At 51.7% G+C, this 18,928-nt stretch overlaps 1 protein-coding gene across 1 annotated transcript; it reads right to left on the minus strand.

The window, feature by feature from the left end:
* Positions 1-864: 864 nt before the first annotated feature.
* MLEC (malectin) lies at positions 865-13,654 on the minus strand. The gene is made up of 5 exons (XM_075770244.1): positions 13,402-13,654; positions 9,839-10,017; positions 8,293-8,469; positions 8,077-8,134; positions 865-6,927 (listed from the first exon to the last, which is right to left on the minus strand). Exons 1-5 carry the CDS (start codon positions 13,595-13,597, stop codon positions 6,698-6,700), a joined length of 840 nt encoding a protein of 279 aa, XP_075626359.1. The 5' UTR covers positions 13,598-13,654; the 3' UTR covers positions 865-6,697.
* Positions 13,655-18,928: the final 5,274 nt, after the last annotated feature.

Raw genomic sequence — 18,928 nt, forward strand, 5'->3', positions numbered from 1 at the left:
GTCCCGCGGGAGCATCACGCCGCAAAAGGATGCGTTTCTTCCCAAAAGAGGAGCAGCCCACCAGCCTGCATCAGGCACTTAAGAGCTGCTGAGAGTCACCTCCAGCCCTTCAGGGAACTGAGGCAAAACCAAGAAACATCTGTGTCCTCTTTTTAGACTCCAGCCAACACTCAACACACTCAAGATGACTGGAAACAGATTTAGAGCAGCGGTTAGTGACGTTTGCCACTGCCTGTAAGCAGCACGCGCCTGCCACGGCCAACCGAATGCTATTTCAAACAAGCCTGCCCTTGCCAGTGCTCTCAAGTCCTCCTTGCTGCATCGGGTTTGGTCCCTCCATCCCATGCCCTAGGAAGGACAGACCACAGACCCAGGCTGTCCAGAAGAGCAGCTGCTCTGCCCAGGGCCAAGGTCTCTCGTCCTCCGAGAAGCTAGCAGCTAGAGGAGGAAGGTGTTGCTTTCTCTCTGCTCCAGCTACAGCCCCTCTGACCGCCTCCGATGCAGTTTCGAGCTGAAATAGGGGCAGCTTGCAAAACCCCAGAAAGTAGATTACATCTCTGGTGTTCCTGATCTGAGCAGGAAGCAACAGGGTCCACATCAGCACTTTTAAGAGGATGTTATACCGTTCAACTTATACTTAATTGCCCAAAATAACTGGCGAGAGAATACCGGAGCAGTCCCAGAGGCAGGCAGCGGCAGGGAGCAGCTCTGGGCTGCAGCAGTGGTGGGATGTTAAACTGCATCTCGGCAGCAGCCTGCAGTCCCTTCCGCAGTGCAGTCAGTCTCAGCCTCCCACATCGCGAACCACAAAGCAGAGGGGGTTCCCCCCCATCCCCACCGCTAGAAAAGAGGGACCACCTCATCCAAGTGACAATATAATTTTGTTTATTTTCCTTTAACACACTGCTGGTTAAAACTGCCAGACAGTAGATTTCAGAACATTCCCTCAACCAAACATCCTGGGGAAGTTAAAAAATAAAACCGCTACCATGTACCAAAAATAAAATAACCCACCCCCACAGCTGTCTTTTCCCCCAAACTAGTCCCTGCAAAGCCAATGCAATCAGAAATAGACATCTGTGCTTTTCACCCAGGGCCCAAGCTTGCTGCAAAACAAACTAAAAAAAAACCCCGTCACTGCAAGTTGTTATAACACAAAGCAATGGACAGTAAAATAAAAAAATCCTCCTTAAAAACCCTTTGTACTGGTGACAAGTACAGATGGAGATCTCTCCCCACACTGTTTAGCCTTTACAGACAACTTAGACCTGCAGCTTCAAGTAGTTTGTGACACGTCCTTAATGCCAACATCACAGGTCACTTCCGTGCGTCCCAGCCTATGCAGCGGGGCTCTATGGAGCAGCAGGACCCTTCGCCAATGCTAAAAGCTGCTACGACGATGGGATCCAAACACCGTCACCTGCCCAGCATCTCGCAGCCCTGGCTCCTGCCTCCTGGCACGCAGCACAAATCCTGCCTCTGCTCTCACCATTCTCCGGGGCTGCTTCACCAATCCAGCTGCTTCTTGAGCAGGAAAGCCCTGAACACAAGAAACCCCTGTAGAAACCACAAAAAAGTCAAGCCCCACTTGCAAGTTTCCAGATACTGCCAGTGCCCTAGCTCAGGAACTGTTATAGAGTGACAGAACAGCCGTGGTAGCACAGGCAACCACATCCCCACTACGCGTGACTGGGAACACCACCAGGGCAGAGATCCTGCATTTCCTAGATTCACACTCTCCCCAGTTAAACTGGTTCAAGCTGTACTTTGCCCCTTGCCTTGAAATCTCCATCACACAAACTCTTTAGCAGAGACCTCTGATGTTTGCAAAAGATTATTCACATTTTCTAATCAGCCAGCACTGTTCCTAGGAGGGAGGAAAGCACTTCTGTTTTGTTGATTTTTTTTCCTTTTTCTTTTTTTTTTTTTTAAATAAAGCACTTTTTGGAAAAAAAAAAAAAGAAATCAAAACCTATCAATAACCTGCAGCAGCATCCCACCGATCACAGCCTGGGGACAGCGTCGCCACATCCCTCCCCCTCCCACATCTTCCCCCCAATCTCCAAAAATAGTATTTAATATACAGCAATAAACTCTGAGCAAGCCAGAGTCCCGGAAGACATGGACCTGCTTTCACCCCTCCCATCCAGCCCAGCACCATTTCAATGTGGTTGCTACTATACTCCTGGGACAAATCCAGTCGGATCCAAGGTGAAATGCACGTGCCCCAGCCCCGCTGGGCAGCGCACAAAGCAGGGGTGCAGCACAGGAGGCCTATTCCTATAAACACGTCTCTGAGCCTTCACAGCTCCAGCCCGGTGCTGTGTTTGTGCCATTGAGAATACCTGTCTGAGCCTATTTAGGACTAGCCAGTGAAGACAGACTGGTGGAACCAGGCTGACATTAAAAAAAGCATCCTTGAATTGTATTAGACTTTGGCATTTGTTGTGGACATGCAGAAGCGCCAGTAGGTAAATTAGCTCAGTGCTGGCCCAGCTCCCATTTCCCTTGGATTCTCAGCAAGGATATCTCCCTCCCTGTCACATAATTGCAAGAAGCAGACAGATCTCTCCCACATTTGAGCACCAAACAGAGCCTGAAACACTTGGTACTTCACAGCTGCTCAGAATCTGTCTCACATCAAGGGCTTAAGCTGCTCTGCTGGTCCTCTCCCTCCTCCTGCTGTTTTCTATCAAAGACAGGCCTGTTCAGCCCAGGCTTCCCATATCAAGCCATTTCCCTAGCTGTTGCAATCCCATTTCAACTTAAACGAAGACCAACAGACAAAGCAAAGGTCTCTGCTCCCCATTCAGACCCAAACGGTGTGGGGCAAGCCCTTGGTGAGTGAATTTGGGGGGCGGGACCCCCCAAGCCACACTCTGCACCCAGAAGCTGTAAGCATCATACGACTACCAGGACCTAGCCATGACTCAGTCGGCTCTGAACTGCACAGACACGCAGGCACCAGACTGTCTGGAAGTTCTCCATCCCGCCTTCAGGAGATTTCTGGGGCAGATCAGACCTGAAGGAGCTCTTCCAGTTCTTCTATCACACCTCCTAGGCTTTTTTTTCCTCCATTGACCTCAAGGGCTGGAACCAAAGATACTCGCTCACAGTTCTCTGCTTCAGCTGTGACCTCTGGAGCTGGCATCCAGGGACAGCAAGACAGTCCCCAGCTGATCACAAGGCCAGGGAATGCCTGTCCATTGGGGAAAAAGAAAAAAAAACAACTCAGAAGCTCCTTAAAAAAAAAAAGAAGCTTCTTCAAATAGACTTTTATTCAAAGCCTGAGACAAAGGCACCAAAAAGAGAAGGGAGTTCATTTGGCTTTCTGCTCACTGCCACCTAGGCTACTTAGAAGGGTCAGAGCTGCTGTTTTAGTCACACACACAGAAAAGGAAAATGGCCTGGCTTAAAGGTACAGAAGGAGGGGCTGAAAAGGGGGTAATTAAAACAGGCTTTGGAACCACTACCCTGAGGCTGGATCCAGACCCAAAACATGATCGACAGCATTGTCTCCCCTTTAATAAAATTGCCTCCTCTGCCCCTCTCCACACAACCACTTCACGAATGAAGGCGGGGTCTGTTCTGACCCAGCTCCCCACACTGCTGCAGAGGGACATGCGCTTCATCGCCTGCTGCTGGCTGGAGGCAACAAAGCACAAACAGGCTTGTCTAACCAGCCTCAGTCAAAAATCACCTCGGGTATTCCCTCAAACACTCGTGCTGGAAAGCTACAGCCAACCTAAACTTTTTCTTTCCCTGGTCAGGACCAAGGACCTCATTATACCCATCTGTCTGGCTTGCAGGAGATGGCAAGGGGAGCCAGCCCGAGTATGCCATTCCCAGCGAGGTGCTGACTGGTTATCCCCTACCATCCTCCCATGTACCCACATGTTTTGTTGGAAGGCTCCTTCGGAGGCAAACCTGTCAGGATGGGATGGACCAACAAGGAAAACTGCTCATAGCACCATAACAGGGTCAGGAACCCCTCAACCACCCAGACACCAGCTTTGTAGTGACAAAAAACCCACATAAAACCAGAGCCAAAGCAACTAAATTGAAGCCATGGAGGATGAACTATTCCTCCTCCCTATTCTTATTCAAATAAGACAAATTCATTTGAACCAAGCAACTGGAACACAACAGATCACACCCTGCACAGATTTGCCTTAGGGTGGATGATGGCACCAAACGGGTGCCCTAGCTGCCAGGAGAGGGAGGGATAAACTATCCTAGAAGACTTGTCTCCGACTTTTGCACGCCTAAATAAATGCACACCCCTTTCCTCATGCTAGGCAAGGTGAGCCACAAGAAGCTGAGCAATTCCTTGCTTCAACGATGCTCAAATAAAATGCAACCTAAAAGGCCTGGAGAACAGCTCCTTACAGAGAAGCATGCTTTCAAGTCTGGGTTCTTTGCTTAACAAATCAGCGTAGTTCATGCTTCTCAAAACTGATAAAGACCTAAATGTCTCTGTGCTCCAGTTAGAGCAATCCCAAAAATGCTGGAGAATCTCTGCAGGCACTGTCACCAAACAAAACAGAGCTCGTATCTTAGAAGAGTTTTATAAGTACTAGGATTTTAACAGCAGCTAGAAGACAAAGCAGACGATTTCAAGCTTACTTGTTTTTCATTCTAATGTTTGTTCTTAAGATCTGCTCTCTGTAAAGCCTGTCTTCTCCTTCCGGTGTGGCAGGGACCCTCTTGCTTCTCCCAAGCTGGCTGTTACCACTTGTGCAATTGCAGAGAAGGTAATTAAGGTCCTACTGCTTGCTTTTTAGCTCACAGACACAGAATTAGGGTCAGGCCCATAGCAGCGATATGTGCGATCAGAAAGGCAAGGTTCAGTGCCGCTGCTGCAGAGAGCAGCACTTTGACACCTCCCCCAGCTCCCGTTCTGGAGCTAGGGAGCTGGCAGCTCATATCACAGCTTGAGGGTTAGGAGGAAGCGAAGGCTTCAGCTGCTTGGGCCCAGCAGAGCAGAAAGGCTGCTCCTCCTGTTTCCTTTCCAGAAACTAAGGAATTCTGCTGATCCTTCTCAGCTCAGAGAAAGGCTGAGCCACTGCAGGGGATCAAACCCAAGAACAACTGCTAGGAAAACTCCGGCCCAGGGAAGAACAGAAGCAAGGAGGACATCACTCAGTGCCACTGTTCCAGGTAGACGGCACTGCTGAGAACAACAGAGATAGCATGAGGTAAAGTGTTCTGTGAACCCAGAGCTCACCAACATCGAAGCTGACCCGCAAGGACCCAACCCTGCCTGGGACAGATCCTGCTGCAGCACACAGAACATCTCCCTCCCACCAGCCAGAAGTGCTCAACGCATCAGAGGCCAAGACCATGGGAAGGCCTGCAGCTCTGGATCAGCAGGTACAGCAAGGGCTTTCGCTCTGCTCAGCCTCTGTCGGGCAGGCACAGGCTCTGCATGTGGAAACAGAAGCCTCTTGCAGAAATATCCCTGGGAGAAGCAGTGATCTTGTCTCCAGTGTTCTGGTCACTTTCAGATCTCTGGAGGGCAACAAACCACCTTGCTCTACAGCACTGAAATGTCGGATGTCTGCCCCTTCACCACCGCACCTTGGTATGCAAAAGGCTGAGCTAACCAAAGACACTAACCAACTCCACTGCACCTCTCACTGCTGCAGGCAGGCCTGGTCCCTACGACAGGGAACGAGAGCTCACAGGGAGCATCAGCAAGGTTGCTCTGCTGTCATACAGCACAGGTTGTTCACAGTCACAGGGCAGGGAGCTAACCATTAGGAAGGCCAAGGAACAAGCCCAGAATCTCCTCTCTAGGTCATCTGATTCTCAGCTTCTTCCAAAGGAGAGGTCACTTGCTAGAAAAGGCAAAACAAGGAACCGGGCTTAAAATGAAACCTTTGAAAAGGATGTTAAAGGAAACAAAAGCCATAATCAATACAGAAAACAAGTGCATCTGATCAGACGCGAACGTCAGCCTCTTGCAGGCTACAGCAGAATCCCTCTGCATGGATCTAACATTACAATTGTCAAACTAGGAAAGTCTCTCCCAATTGGTGCAGCAAATCAGGCCAGATAAATCCCTCTGCTCCTGGCGCAGCTTGCACTCTTAGGAGGGGAACGTCTCCACAGAGGCTGAGCGGCTAGCTGGAGTCTTGATATCTTTATGCAGGCGAGTACCATACATCGTGTTGCACACATTCGGGGAGATGCTGAGCCAGGCTCTGTCCTCCATAGTCGTTAGTCACCCAACGGCACCACAACACTTCCATGCTCCCAGACAAAATGTGTACCCAGGCCTGGTTTTAAGAGCCTGCTTCCCTGCTTAAGGAACCGCATTCCACCCAGCAAAGGCAGAGATCTTGCAGCACATGGCTTTCTCTCAGTGTGGGATGTGGCCCAGGACTGCTAGCATCAGCTTTCAACAGCCCAATACACAGACAGCCAGGACTCAGTTTACTCTTGGATGCCCCAGGGAGGATCGGAGGCTGCACATGGTGCGAAGGGGAAGGCGAGGGCCTCGCTGCTTGCTGGCAGGGGGGAAGGTAAGCTCCCTCTTACCTGGACCTGCTATTCATTCCAAATGAATCATCTTTTTTTTTTCTTTTTTTTTTTTCCCTTAAATTATGAACAATATGGAGAAATTGAAAGTAACCGTGTTTGGTCCAACTCCTTCCCTCCCAGCCCCTTGGCTGATGCTCTGTGAGGCTTGCTCTCACAATCGGCAGAGGCAGAAGAGGGTAGGAATGAAGACACCAAAGGCCACCAATATAGGAAACATGAGGCTGCTGTTGTCCGAGGCATAGGGGTTTGGTGTGCGTGGGCCTGACTGAACCCGGTTCTTATTTGCCTGTTTTTTAACACTGGAGCCATCGTCATATTCATCTTCATCATCATCTTCCTCTTTTTTCTCCAGACCTGGGTGTGGCTGCAGCTTTGGAACATCTGTTGGACAAGACAAAAGGTTGCAAGGAGTCAGGATGTAACCTGGGAAATCACCCGAGTCACTCTCTCCCCGATCCAGCACGCACACCACACCTGACACCACAGCAACACCATGGCCAGAGCACCCCAGGAAACAGGACCATCCTCCCTCAGAGGCTCACACTGCTATTTCTTTCCTCCATGATGCAAGAGCATCCAAAGACCCAGTCTGCAAATTAAACGACATCCCTCCACCTCATCTACCTGTCACAGAGAAGCTACAGCACAAAAGCACACTTAGAGCATGCACAGTCAGATACCACACCTGCCCAGTGAGATCTAGTCCAGAACAAGCATCTGCTGCCTGTGAGACCAGCAGATACAGGTGCAAACAGGAACGGGAACAACCCTTTCCACAAATGGTCCTACCTCACATCACGGCACCCCCAGACCTACCAGAGCAGCAAAGCCCAACCCCACTCAAATCCAGTCCTCTGGAGCCTGAACTGCAGGTCCTACACACAGCAAGGTGCCACTGGCCACAAGCTTACACACCAAATCTTCAGGAGAACTTGGCAGCCCCTGACCAAACTGATGCTTTGGTCAGAGAGGGGTCCTAAACCTCCCCTGTTCAGGAGCTCCAACTCCAGCACAGATTTACAAAGAGGGTGATGAAAAAGAAAGGACTTCACTAGCACTCCCCACTGCTATCCAGAGGAACTGATATCTGGAAAAAAAAAAAAGCTGCCTTGTCCTCGAGCTGAGAAGGCAAAACAAAGCTCCAGGTAAGAAACACTTAACTACTAGCTAAAAGATCTCTGTAAATTACTTGTCTGCAGGGCTGCTGCTGACATCTAAGGCCAGAGGGAGTTTATCTGTAACTAAGCTAACACTGACCAGACGTGTTCCCTTCTCCTCTACCCTACATGCAGGAAGTCCTGAACCAAACTGTTTTTTCTTATTCCAAAAATGACCCAGCTTTATGCAGTTGGAGGTGTAGGAGGACACTACACACCTATTTCACTCTGCAACTGCACTCTGTGGGAACTTGCTCAGAGAGAAACAGTTTTGGCAGAGGTGGGTCAGCAAAAGCCATGATCTCACGGTCTGAGAAGCAACAGGCTGCTCTCCAAGGGGGAAGAGCCTTCTGGCTCAAAAAACTGTGCTTACCTTCCACTGTTCCTTGCAGGATGTATAGGGCACAGATTTTCGGATTGTCATAGTAGCCCTAGAGAAAGCAAAGAAGGAAATCAGTTGTGGAGCTTTGAGGAAAGAAATATCGTCCCCACATACCATCACCTCCCCTCCTTCAGCACACAGCTGCATCACATGTCTGGGGAAGGAAGGGAAAGGAAGATCAGGGTTCTGCCCAGAAAAGCTTATTACCTTTACAAACTCAATGTGGAGCTTTCCCGTGAATGTGGAAACCTCTCCCTGGACACTCAATTTCCCCTTTTTGATACTCATGGGAATGATCTCATCGTGAGCTGTGCTGTGTCCAACTCTGTCAAAAATGTCCAAGTCCTTCACCACCACGTGGCCATTCAAGCGAACATCAAATACCTTCAGGGTGGAAGAAATGACAGAGTGTCAGAATTGATTCGAGCACATGATAGTTGAAAGGGGAACAGAACAGGAAAGGTCTCTGCTTGTTATGCACCCAGGACCAGAAAGCATTGTAGCACACACTGTCCCACCACACATGCTTCACTCCCATGGGAAGGATTCAGAGCCCAAAAGCAGCCAGGTAAAGAAGCATTTAACATTGCTTTCAAATACCCTGAAATCTGCCTCCTCCTTTTAAAAATAACCCCTACACCTGCTGTTCAGAACTGAGGACAGCACAATTTTATTCTGGTTTATTCATATTTTGCTTTCACAACTTACTTTGCACCTACTGGCTGAGGACCTGCTCCTACCACCCCAGGGTGGCTGCGGCACACCACACCCTAGGGAGTTCAGCCATTTCTAACTAACAGCCTGCAGCAGAGAAGAGGAAACAAGCTGGTAAAGGACACAGAGTTTGAAGGAGGTAAAATGTTGAACTGCTAACCACATCTGTGAATTCAGAGTGAAAGTCCTCCTCAGGGCTGTAATGACTCAAACTTCACTCAGCACCTGGGGAATCCCAGCAGAACCAGATGAAGGAAGAGGGACCAAAGATGCCTCAGCCCTTCAGTTTAATCTGAGTCTGCATTTTGCATCCATTCCGTAAGCCAGCCCCACCAGTTCTGTTCCCCGAAATACTTCTCTGGCAGGAAGGCAGCACAGTGCTTAAAGAACTTCTAAAGAAGCTGATGGAGGCGGAGGAAAACCCAACTAAGACACACACAACTGCTGTCCCAATTTATCACAGGGCTTTGAGTTCTTTGTGCTTCTGCTTTCACATCTGTATATCAGATATTTCAAAAGCGGGCAAGAATTATTCTTCTCTGAAGAGCAATAAAGAGAGTTGAATTTAACTTTGTGCTTTCGGGATCAGTTTGAACAGTAAGTACCAAGTCTTATTACATTCGCACAAATTGTTTTGAGTAGGTTATTTAACCCAGATCACTTCCCTGATTCAATCTGTGCAATACTTCCTTCAGCACAAGCATGCCATCAGGTCAGGAATAAGTGTTCAGGAAAAAGACAAAAACACTTCTTCTCAAAGCCAGCACAGCCTAAACAGATCATAAAATTCTAGTGCTAGTTATGTTTAGTTGCACATGTTTGAATACTTTGCAATGCAATTTTCCAGGCCAACTGTGTATCTGGAATGTGGAAGACAGCTCAAAGTTTCAGAACGCACGAGAGGTCTAGGAACAAAATAAACCATTAGTGCCTTACTTTACTCCTTTCTCCAGTATGCAAAGCAGCAGAGGCAACCTGTGCATGCACAGTCTTAGCCAGGAACTCACATCAAAGAGACAAGCAAGGAGCTGTTGCTTACCTTCTGTTGAGACTGTGCAAAATAGACCTCTGCGAACTTCAACACCAGCACATAGTCACCCTCCTCTTTGATGGGAACTTCATAGCCAAAGGTTTCCTCATTGTAACGCTCAGTCTGGTACAGAATCTGATCTTCTGCGTTGGACCGCAAGATTGGCAGCTTCATACCATAATCAGAAGCTGAGTTTCAAGCAAAAAACAGTGAGAGGAAGGGTTAACTTCTGAGGCACATGGAAGGGACATTTTATATACTCTTGAAGTGCTTAACTCCCTAAGTGGCATTAGCACTCATGCCCTTGTCAGACCTGTCCCCTCTCCTTGCTCTGACCAGGAGGAGGTATTACTGGAGGAGGTATTACTGGAGTAGAAGCAGAGGTAGCCAAAGCCCCCGAAACCTGGGTCCTGTAGAAAAACAGGTCTGGAGCCACTGTAGTCCAAGACACAATAAACTCACTCGCACCCTTTCAGAAAGAAAAGTCTGTTTCCCAAACAGGGCACAGAGCCAAAGGACTTGGCCATTGGCTCCTGCTTCAAAGAGGAAAACACCTAGAATATTTTTACAACATTTTCAAATTACAAACTCCAAGTACAAAAACAAAACAGTGCAGGACTGATTTCACTCATTCATTCAACAGATTTGAAGTTAGCAGTCAATGGCATCAGGTTTTAGAGACTCACCCTTACTCAAGTGAAAGCCTGGGGAATGGCAGAAGGGTGCAAAGCATTAGACATCTTACAAAACCCTTTCTTCTCACCACAGCCGTGCAATACCTGCCAGCTTGAAGACACAAAGAAGGAAGCAAGAAAGATACACAAGGGCTCCATCAGCTGCTGTTCTCACAGTCACCCAGCTAAAATGGGTGCTATCTGGAGGCATCAGAACAGCCCTGAGAAGGGTCCAAACAACATTCCCAAATGGGACAATACTTGAGAAAACAACATAAATCTTAAAATTTGCCCATTATTTCACCACCTCTAGGGCAGCCCTCAAAAGATCTTAAGCCAGCTCGACATTTTGTTGTGTCAGGGTTACTGTACAAACACAAACTGATGCGTGCCTCGAGCTCAGAATCAAGTAATTCCCCACCAAGACAGGGGAAGGAGGGATGACTGTGGACATCACCTGCCCAGTGGCACTTCAGTCAGAAGCTGATCCAGACGAAGTTCTCTGCTGACACTTGCCACTTCCACCCCCATTTCCATGGGAACAGACACTGCATTGGCAAAGACAAAGCAAGAACTACTAACCCAGCTGCCAAAGACGGAGCCAATACAAACGAACAAGAGGAAATTAATGCCAGTTCTTACTCTCCAGTTTCACATACAGCTGCTCAAGCAATCTTCTGCTTCTCTTTACCACTCAAACCTGGGTGAAAGGCTGAAGACTCTAATCACCAGAAATACAGAGGGCAAAAAGTTTAACCTGTCCTCCCACATTGATATTTCTGGCCAGCTATGGATTACAGTGATAGCGAACCAAGGACTCCACAGAAGTCAGCTCTCATTAGAGGAAAGCCTGCATAGGAAGAAAGTCATTTACTAGCCAAGAAGGTAACTGGAGAGGAAGATCTGTCACCTGCGTATCAGAGGTCTGTTGACATAGCTGTGGAAGTGAGCTTGATCTCACAGTGTGCTGAGAGATAGCTCACAGAGACAAGCAGTACACATTAAGCTGCGACTCAACTATGTTTGGCACCTGGCTATTCTGTAATTGCCATCAGCACATTTTGTCCTTTAGGGCACAACATCTGAACTGAGGCTTGGGGGGAAAAAAAAAAAGGTTTTAATTTGCCTAGAGGCAGTACAGCTCAGAAACGCTATCCTTAGGTCATTTCTTCCCAGTCAGCCACATATTTCTGCTGTAGCCATTACATGCCTATCAACACAGAGAGGAGTCCAGAGTAGACCGAACAATGGTGCAATAAAAAGCCATTGAGGGAAAAGCAGCTGAGAGCTCAAAGGGGTAAAGTCTCCTCCACTGTGCCTGGCACCACCGGCTGAAGCAGGATTACTTTAACAGCCTGCAGTTCAGAGGAGATACCACAGGCTTTCCCCAAAGGAAGAGCATATCACAGCGAGCTTGAAAAAGACTTTTTCTTCTCAACTCAAAAATAAATTGTTCAAGTCTACAAGGTCATTCTCTTTCGAGTCACACATGTGAGAGGTCTGGTGAAGGGAAGCTGACCTACAGGGATCAGCGCACCTTGTGTGACTGGGGCACCAGCTCCCACTGGGGTGAATAACACCTAACAAACCATATTCATATTTAAACATGACCTCCTCTGTATCCATTGTGCCTCAAGGGCTCTCAGTTCAGGATGGCATTATGCAGGGTGAGCAATGGCAGTCCTAGCTGTATGATACAGGACAATCCTCACCATCCTACATGGAAACAGTGAAGGTTAGACTTAAAAGTCAACAGATAGCTCATCCTCTCTGCACTCCACCACTGCTGTCACCTGATAGCAGGAGCAGCTCAGCACGGCTAACTTTTCAATACATTTGTGAATCAACCTAGTTTTGGTGCACCAACTATCAGAAACAGGCAAAATTCATACAACTTGAACAGTTCCAGGGAAGTAGGAAAAGGTAACCCAAGTGCAAGTGTAACACTAGTTCTCTATCCTGTCCTGACTGGTAAATAGAAGCTTTTACTGATTCAGTAGAGCAGCTGATCATATCCCATCTGTCTCTACTTCTGCTTCTGTCCCTGCCCTGCTCTTGAACACCCTGTCAGGACTGGAGCTCAGCCGCTCAGTAGAGCCGACCAGCCAACTACACTTTCCTCCTGCCCGGCCCCAGCACCGGGGCTCCAGCAAACGATCCCCCCTCCCTGGTGGGACCAGGCTGCTGGTAGCAGGCATCACCCCGCACCGCGAACGATTCAGCTCCGCAGAGCGGGCAAAGCACGTTCTCACTTTACCGAGAGCACAGCAGGCTGGGCTTCAAACTGGCAGATCTTGCTGTGGAAACTGGGGTCTTTCAGTGGAAAATGGAAAAAGAGGAGCCAGGCGGCTGCATGCGGCCGGTTTGGCAGCCTGACCGCTCCCGTCGCCGTTCCAGCCGAAATTCCACTCCAGCCCGCGAGGAGCGACTTCCCCTCCGGCATTACACAACCCCGCAGCCTGAGGCCGGGAAAACCAGCCCGAAGCCGGCAGGGCTCATCCCGCCGCCTCCAGGGCCCGCTCTGCCGCGGGGACCGGGGGTGCGGCCCCCAGCCGGGCCCGGCCGGACGACGGGGGCGGTCGCGGTCCCGGCGGGTGACAACTGCCGTGCGGGGGGGCTGGGCCGGCGCTCCCCGCGGGCCCTCGCTGCCCACCCCCCCCCCCGGCCGGGCCCGGGCGGCTGAGGGAGACCCCGCCTGCGAGCCTGCCCGGGCCACCGCAGCCCTGCGGGGAGACCCACCGACCCTCCGCGGCGGGGCCGGAGGAGGCGGGACGGCGCCGGGGGGACGCGAGTCCCGGACCCCCGCTGACACAGGCGGACCTCACCGCCCCCGGCGGAGCGGAGCGGGCCCCGAGGGCAGCCCCACCGACACCTCCCCGGCGTCCCCCCCGCCCTCACCTCGGCCCACGCGGCCCTCGAGCGGGTCCTTGCGGAAGTGGATGCCGTTCACGTCCACATGGGCATCACCGCCCGCGTTGACGGCCCAGATGACGCTGTCGGCGAGGCCGCCCGCCGCGCCCCGCAGCAGCGGCAGCAGCAGCAGCAGCAGCAAGGGCGGCAGCAGCGGCGCCCCGCGCGCCCCGGCGCCCACCATCTCGGGCTCCCGGCGCCGCGCCCGCCCCTTCCTGCCGCCGCCAGGGGGCAGCCTACCCCGCTGCCGGGGCGGAGCGCGCGTCGGCCAATCCACACACCGCAAGGCGAATATTAATTCTCTGCCCGCCTGCCATTAGGCGGCCGAGGGCTTCTATCTGCATATTCATGGCGGGCCGAGCCAATGGGCGGCGGGAGCGGGCGAGCAGGCTTGGTTGAGAGGCGAGGGGACGGCGGCGCGCTGCGGCGGGAAGGCGTGTCCGGCGGGAGCGGAGCGGACTGGCCCGGCTCGGAGCGGGGAGTCGGTCCCTGCGAACCGGGAGTGCTCAGGGCCGCTACCGTCCGCTCGGGGAGGAGAGCGAGGGCAGAACCGGCTCCCCCCGAAGGAGCGGCGGAGGCGGACGAGGTTTCCCAGCGGCGTCTCCAAAGCGGGGACGCAGCCCGCTGAGCTACCTTCAGCGCCGGACGCCTGAGGGAAGGGCCCCGCCCCCTCCACCCCTCCAATCAGGGAGCTCCAGCGCGGCCGGAACGCAAAGCACTGTGGGACGGCGGCGGGAAGTGGGAGGCCGATGGGTTGCCGAGGCAACGGGCGGCGCCGCGGCAGGACCGGAGCGGAGCGGGACCGGGCCCGGGCCCGGGCCCCGCGGGCGGGAGGGAGCCGGTGCGGGCAGGGCTGGGCGCTTGGGGAAGCGGCCGGGGGCGGAGATGGGGGAGTGGGAGCTCCCCGCTGCCGTCGGGGGGGGCTTCTCGTTACATCCCTGTAGCTTCGTGTCCACCGTACTCTGAACAGCACCGATTCTCTGCCTCGACAAAATACGCTGGTTCCCCCGTTCGTCCCTGGTATGGAGTATGGGAAAAGGCAGCTACCAGCCCGCCTGGTAAGGAGTGAGGCAGCTGGGTGATGTGCAACCACTTTGGACCACAGTAATCTACTTGAGGAGTAAAACAGCCAATAAAAGAGGAAGGTGGGGAGCTAACTGTGACAGTGCCAGTGATTACTTTTTTCCTCCCTGTGTTGTATTTTACAGGAGAACATAAGATTCCGTGGTTTTTTTCTGGAGAACCTTGGCGAGGTCTTGGGAGGGCTGGAGTGAGACATTGCAGATGGCGATCGGATGAAACTCACTCACTGTGCAGTGCAGAGGAGCAGATAACGTAATGTTTGCTGCCATGTTTGCCCTTCTGTCTGATCTCGGTGTTCCCCGCAGCTTCAGACACCAGCCAGGCCTTGTGCCCACACTTTGGTCACCATTTGCATCGGTAGCAGCTGCTCCTAAGTCCCAATGATGTTTTTGGTTCTTCCACAGTGCATTTGCCTTTAGAAATAAAGACTTAGTGCTGCACATTGTGAATTAAATGGGCTTGTTGGTTTTGTAATGCACTTAGGAGGTCTCTTAACAGGTCACAGCCTTGGAGAAGTGAAGTCAGTTTGGTGAGGGGGAGTAACCACCCACCCCCTGCTCCCTAACCTGCTCTGCCCAGGTCGGAGTGGGCCCCAGAGCACATCCTTGCTGCTGTCACATCGGCTCTTGGGCTGGTGGTGTAACTGGGTCGGTGCAGACACGGCCCTGCTGCGATCCCACGCCAGCACTGCTGCTGGGAAGAGGGGTTCCTGAAACTGCAAGGTGGCTTAGGAAACCACATCCAGAAAAACAGTGGAAAACGCACATGCTGCCACCTCTCCAGATTAAGCCACCTCACACTGGCTCCTGGCAAATCATCCCAGTGATACAGACCCCAGCCCTGGCAGCATCTGATCAAATCCAGACTAATCTCCCTTATCCCTGGTGTGTTTGTGACCTATTGGGCGTCCCCCAAGTTCAGTTAGCAAAGGAGTGCGAGCAGCTGTGGCCAGAACAATGCTGTCCAGTTGGCAAGGCAGAGGGAGGCCTCATTAGAGCTCATTTGTACTAATTACAGACGATCTTCCGTAAGCTCTCAAGATTTCTTAGCTTAAACTGCAATGCACTCGGGTCAGGTTACCATCGTGAGCTGCAAAAGTGAAGTAAGAGGGATGGTGTGAATCACCAGTGGGCTGAGGAGATGGTGGGGTTGAAATTACACACGCATGGGCTGGGCAGAGCCTGGCTGAAGCCCTGTTGTGCCTCTCGGTGAGCTGAGGAGCATGAAGCTCGCAGTGGGACTTCGCTGCCTTTGTGGGCACAGGGGCCATGCAGCCGGTGACTGGGGCTTCATTACAAACCCAGCATCAAACTGGAATTCAGACGTGAAGGGATTTACTAGCTAACATTTAGGTATGACCAAGATGGGTCCCTCAGCTGAAGGGGCCTTTTTGGTCCCAGATATGTACAAGGGCAGCTGAGAGCTAAACAGAGTGTCACCAGGGGCTTTTGTGGCTGTGCCAAGCTTGGGGTCCCTGTTGAGGGCTGCTGGGGCTCCTGTACATCTCACAGCAAAATATCAGCAACTCTTCCTTGAAAAGAGTTTCCTTGAAGAGGAAGAGTTCCCCTCCTTGAACAGAGGGCAAAACCCTCTCTTTCCCCTCCAGCCAAGGACTCAGCCTTTTTAGAAGGCAAGGCACTGAGCATTGCAATACCTCCTCTGCCTCCTCAGTCAGAGCATCTTCTAATAACTAGCCTGGATGATTATTTCCCAAGAATCATCAGCCCCCCATGAAGCAAGAGGGATTAACTGAGCAGCTGCAAGCGAGGAGGGATAGTGGCTGCGCTCATCTGGGTGCAGGAGGAGCACTCGCCCTGGCTCACAGTCTGGCCACGGCCGCTGGCAGAGGATGGCAGACGTGCTGCGATGGCCTGCGTCCACGGTGTCCTACACTGCTGCCCCTGAATCATTACTTGCGGTCACCAACAACTTGATGCCAGCTTGTGGCCCAGATGTCAAAGGCTCTGGATCCTGTTACTAATACACTGAGCCATCAGTACCTTGATGAAGGCTGGATTTACACCAGTAACCTAGAAGCAAAAGGCTCAGGGTTGTCTTCTCAATCCCTTGATCTCTCCCTGTCCCCTGGCAGCTGTGCCAAAATAACTCTCAGTCTTGAATCGATCCTGCCTGGTCTACAGCCCTGCTCATTCACAAGCGGTGTGGGGCATGTGTTTTGGGTATTAGCTGTTTACTGCAGGAAAAAAGGGATCGGGATTTGGGATGTCCAAAAAGAGCAATGGAGACGTGTGGGTCAGAAGCAGACCTCATGGCTAACAAGACATCTAAGAAGTCAGCCACTGCCTGGGCCAGCTCCTGACCCACACAGGGCTATGGGGCTCAGGTGCCCAGAGGGGACCGGCCCTGCCCTGCCCAGTGGAGCTATTTGGAAGCCTCCCTGGTACTGGATTGGAGATGAGAGTGAAAGGATTATCTCTGGGATTAGATTATTTAGATTGGAGCTTTAGTCTCTGACCCTGTCTGCACAAGAAAATAGTAAAACTCCCTGGGATTATTTGGGGTTTGTTGTGCCAGGCTTGCAGCAAGAGCTTCTGCTGGAAGGAAAAAAAAAAGAATGCTTTGGAGACCTGCCCTGTCTGACCTGTTCACTATATCATGATAAGACCTGGCAGAAAAGAGCTACAGATAATTTGGCAGATTCAGCTTTCCTCAAATGTAGCTGTGGCTCCAGGACTGCCTGTGCAATGACACAAAGGTGTCCTGCAGCCACCCTTCCCCTAGCACCCGTGTCCCTGCGTTTCTGGGGAAGACAAACACAGCTCTGCCACGGTACAAACACAGAGACCTGCGCAAGTGAAAATGGCAGTAGTTCACAGAGAACATCCCCAGCCACCATGATGCTGAGCTGTGGATCAGTGCAGTCTCTAGAAATGGGTTTACAGTTTTAAATAAATTAAGACCGTGTCCTGCCATCTGCTGCTGCAGGCAAAGGATGCAGCTGCTCGGTGCAGGACCCGGGAACAAGCAGGCAGAAGCAGCCACCGTGCCTTGCCACTGTCTGTTGGGCTTGTGCATGCTGGCTACTGCACAAGGCATGTGCCCTGAGCCATCACCGGTCCCCATGGGCAGGCACACTCTGCTGCATACAGGCAGGCAGCGTGGCTGCCCTCTTGCTCTGCATACACACGCGCACTCCTTCCTCAGCGGGCTCCACTGTAAGTGAAGTACATTTGTGTACCAGCACTCGCTATGGCAGACACAAGCCTGCCCAGGCCTCTCCCTCCCCAGTAGTATCCTAAGTACATATATAACTTAACAGGTCTGGACTCTGTTCAGTTTATCACCCTCATCTCCTAAGCACTATACAGCTCAGCTGCTGTACCAGTAAATATGGAGATCTGTAAATATCCATTTTCCAATTTCTTGGCTCACACCCACATTTCTAAGACTGGACCAGCTCCATAGATACACACACATAGCTTGCATACACCCACTTGCAAACAAACTCTCCTACTGCTGCACTCCCGGGTACCTATCTGCGCTCCCTGCTTTTATGGGCGCGCACACAAACATTTCCCAGTGCTCACGCCTGTGCAAACACAACTATACACACACAAATATAAGGAGAAACATAGTTTTTCCATTGCTGGGATATCAGCCATCACTGCAGCTATGCTGGTTGGCACAGCAACAGGAAAGGAGAAGAGAAAATCCTCCTTTGGGACATGGATTTGTGGACCCTGAGAATTTGAAAGGGAACCTGGGAAGTGAAAGATTTGAGATGGAGGAAGCAGGAGGGTATTGGTCCCTAACCTCCCAGTTGGAATAAGGGGGCAGCTGAGAGGAAAACAACTCTCAGTCACACTGAGAAACACACAGCAATGATGACGCCCTTTGAATCCAAGCAGAAATTAGTCCTGGCAACTTGTGATTGAGCCTCTGCATAGAGAAAGGGGACAACTGTAGGTCTGGCAGAGTAGGAGAAGGGAGCAGGAGGTGGGGAGCATCTTGGGGAAAGGGGAAGGAGGATGAGCATCTGATGTGTCTGGAAGCAGCTGGTAGGGCCTAGAGGCTGCTGTTGTCACCGCTGCAGACACGTGCAGCATTTCTGAGTGTGAATAAGCTGGAGAGCAGGGCACTGCCCCACAAGGCTCCTGGCCAGTCCCCGGCACCAATGGTGTTACAGCTCAGCTCCCGCAGCATGGCCCCCACTGTGCATACACTCACAGTTGTGATTTAAATGGTCTGAAAAGGAAGGAGGGTGCCTATTGCTACCTATCCCACTCCCACTCACCTCCCCTCTGTGCCCTTTCTCCCATTGCTCCTTGCCAGGATGCCACAGGAGCTCTCATCTGGCACCTTGCAAGCTGGGGGGATGCAGGGGTGGGGACCCTCCACACTGCCCTCACCAAGAAGCACCTCCAGGTCCCTTCACTGTGAGGACAGCAGGAGGGAGGGCAGAGCCTTGCCA

This window comes from Balearica regulorum, chromosome 17 (assembly GCF_011004875.1).
Source record: "Balearica regulorum gibbericeps isolate bBalReg1 chromosome 17, bBalReg1.pri, whole genome shotgun sequence".
Lineage (NCBI taxonomy): Eukaryota > Metazoa > Chordata > Aves > Gruiformes > Gruidae > Balearica > Balearica regulorum.

Bases quoted from the DNA above. Each gene is read 5' to 3' on its own strand.
- MLEC (XM_075770244.1), bottom strand. From the start codon at position 13,597: ATGGTGGGCGCCGGGGCGCGCGGGGCGCCGCTGCTGCCGCCCTTGCTG. The intron at 8,470-9,838 runs GTAAGCAACAGC...TCCACCCTGAAG, and splicing joins TTGCACAGTCTCAACAGAAG to GTATTTGATGTTCGCTTGAA. The intron at 8,135-8,292 runs GTAATAAGCTTT...TGCTTTCTCTAG, and splicing joins TCCACATTGAGTTTGTAAAG to GGCTACTATGACAATCCGAA.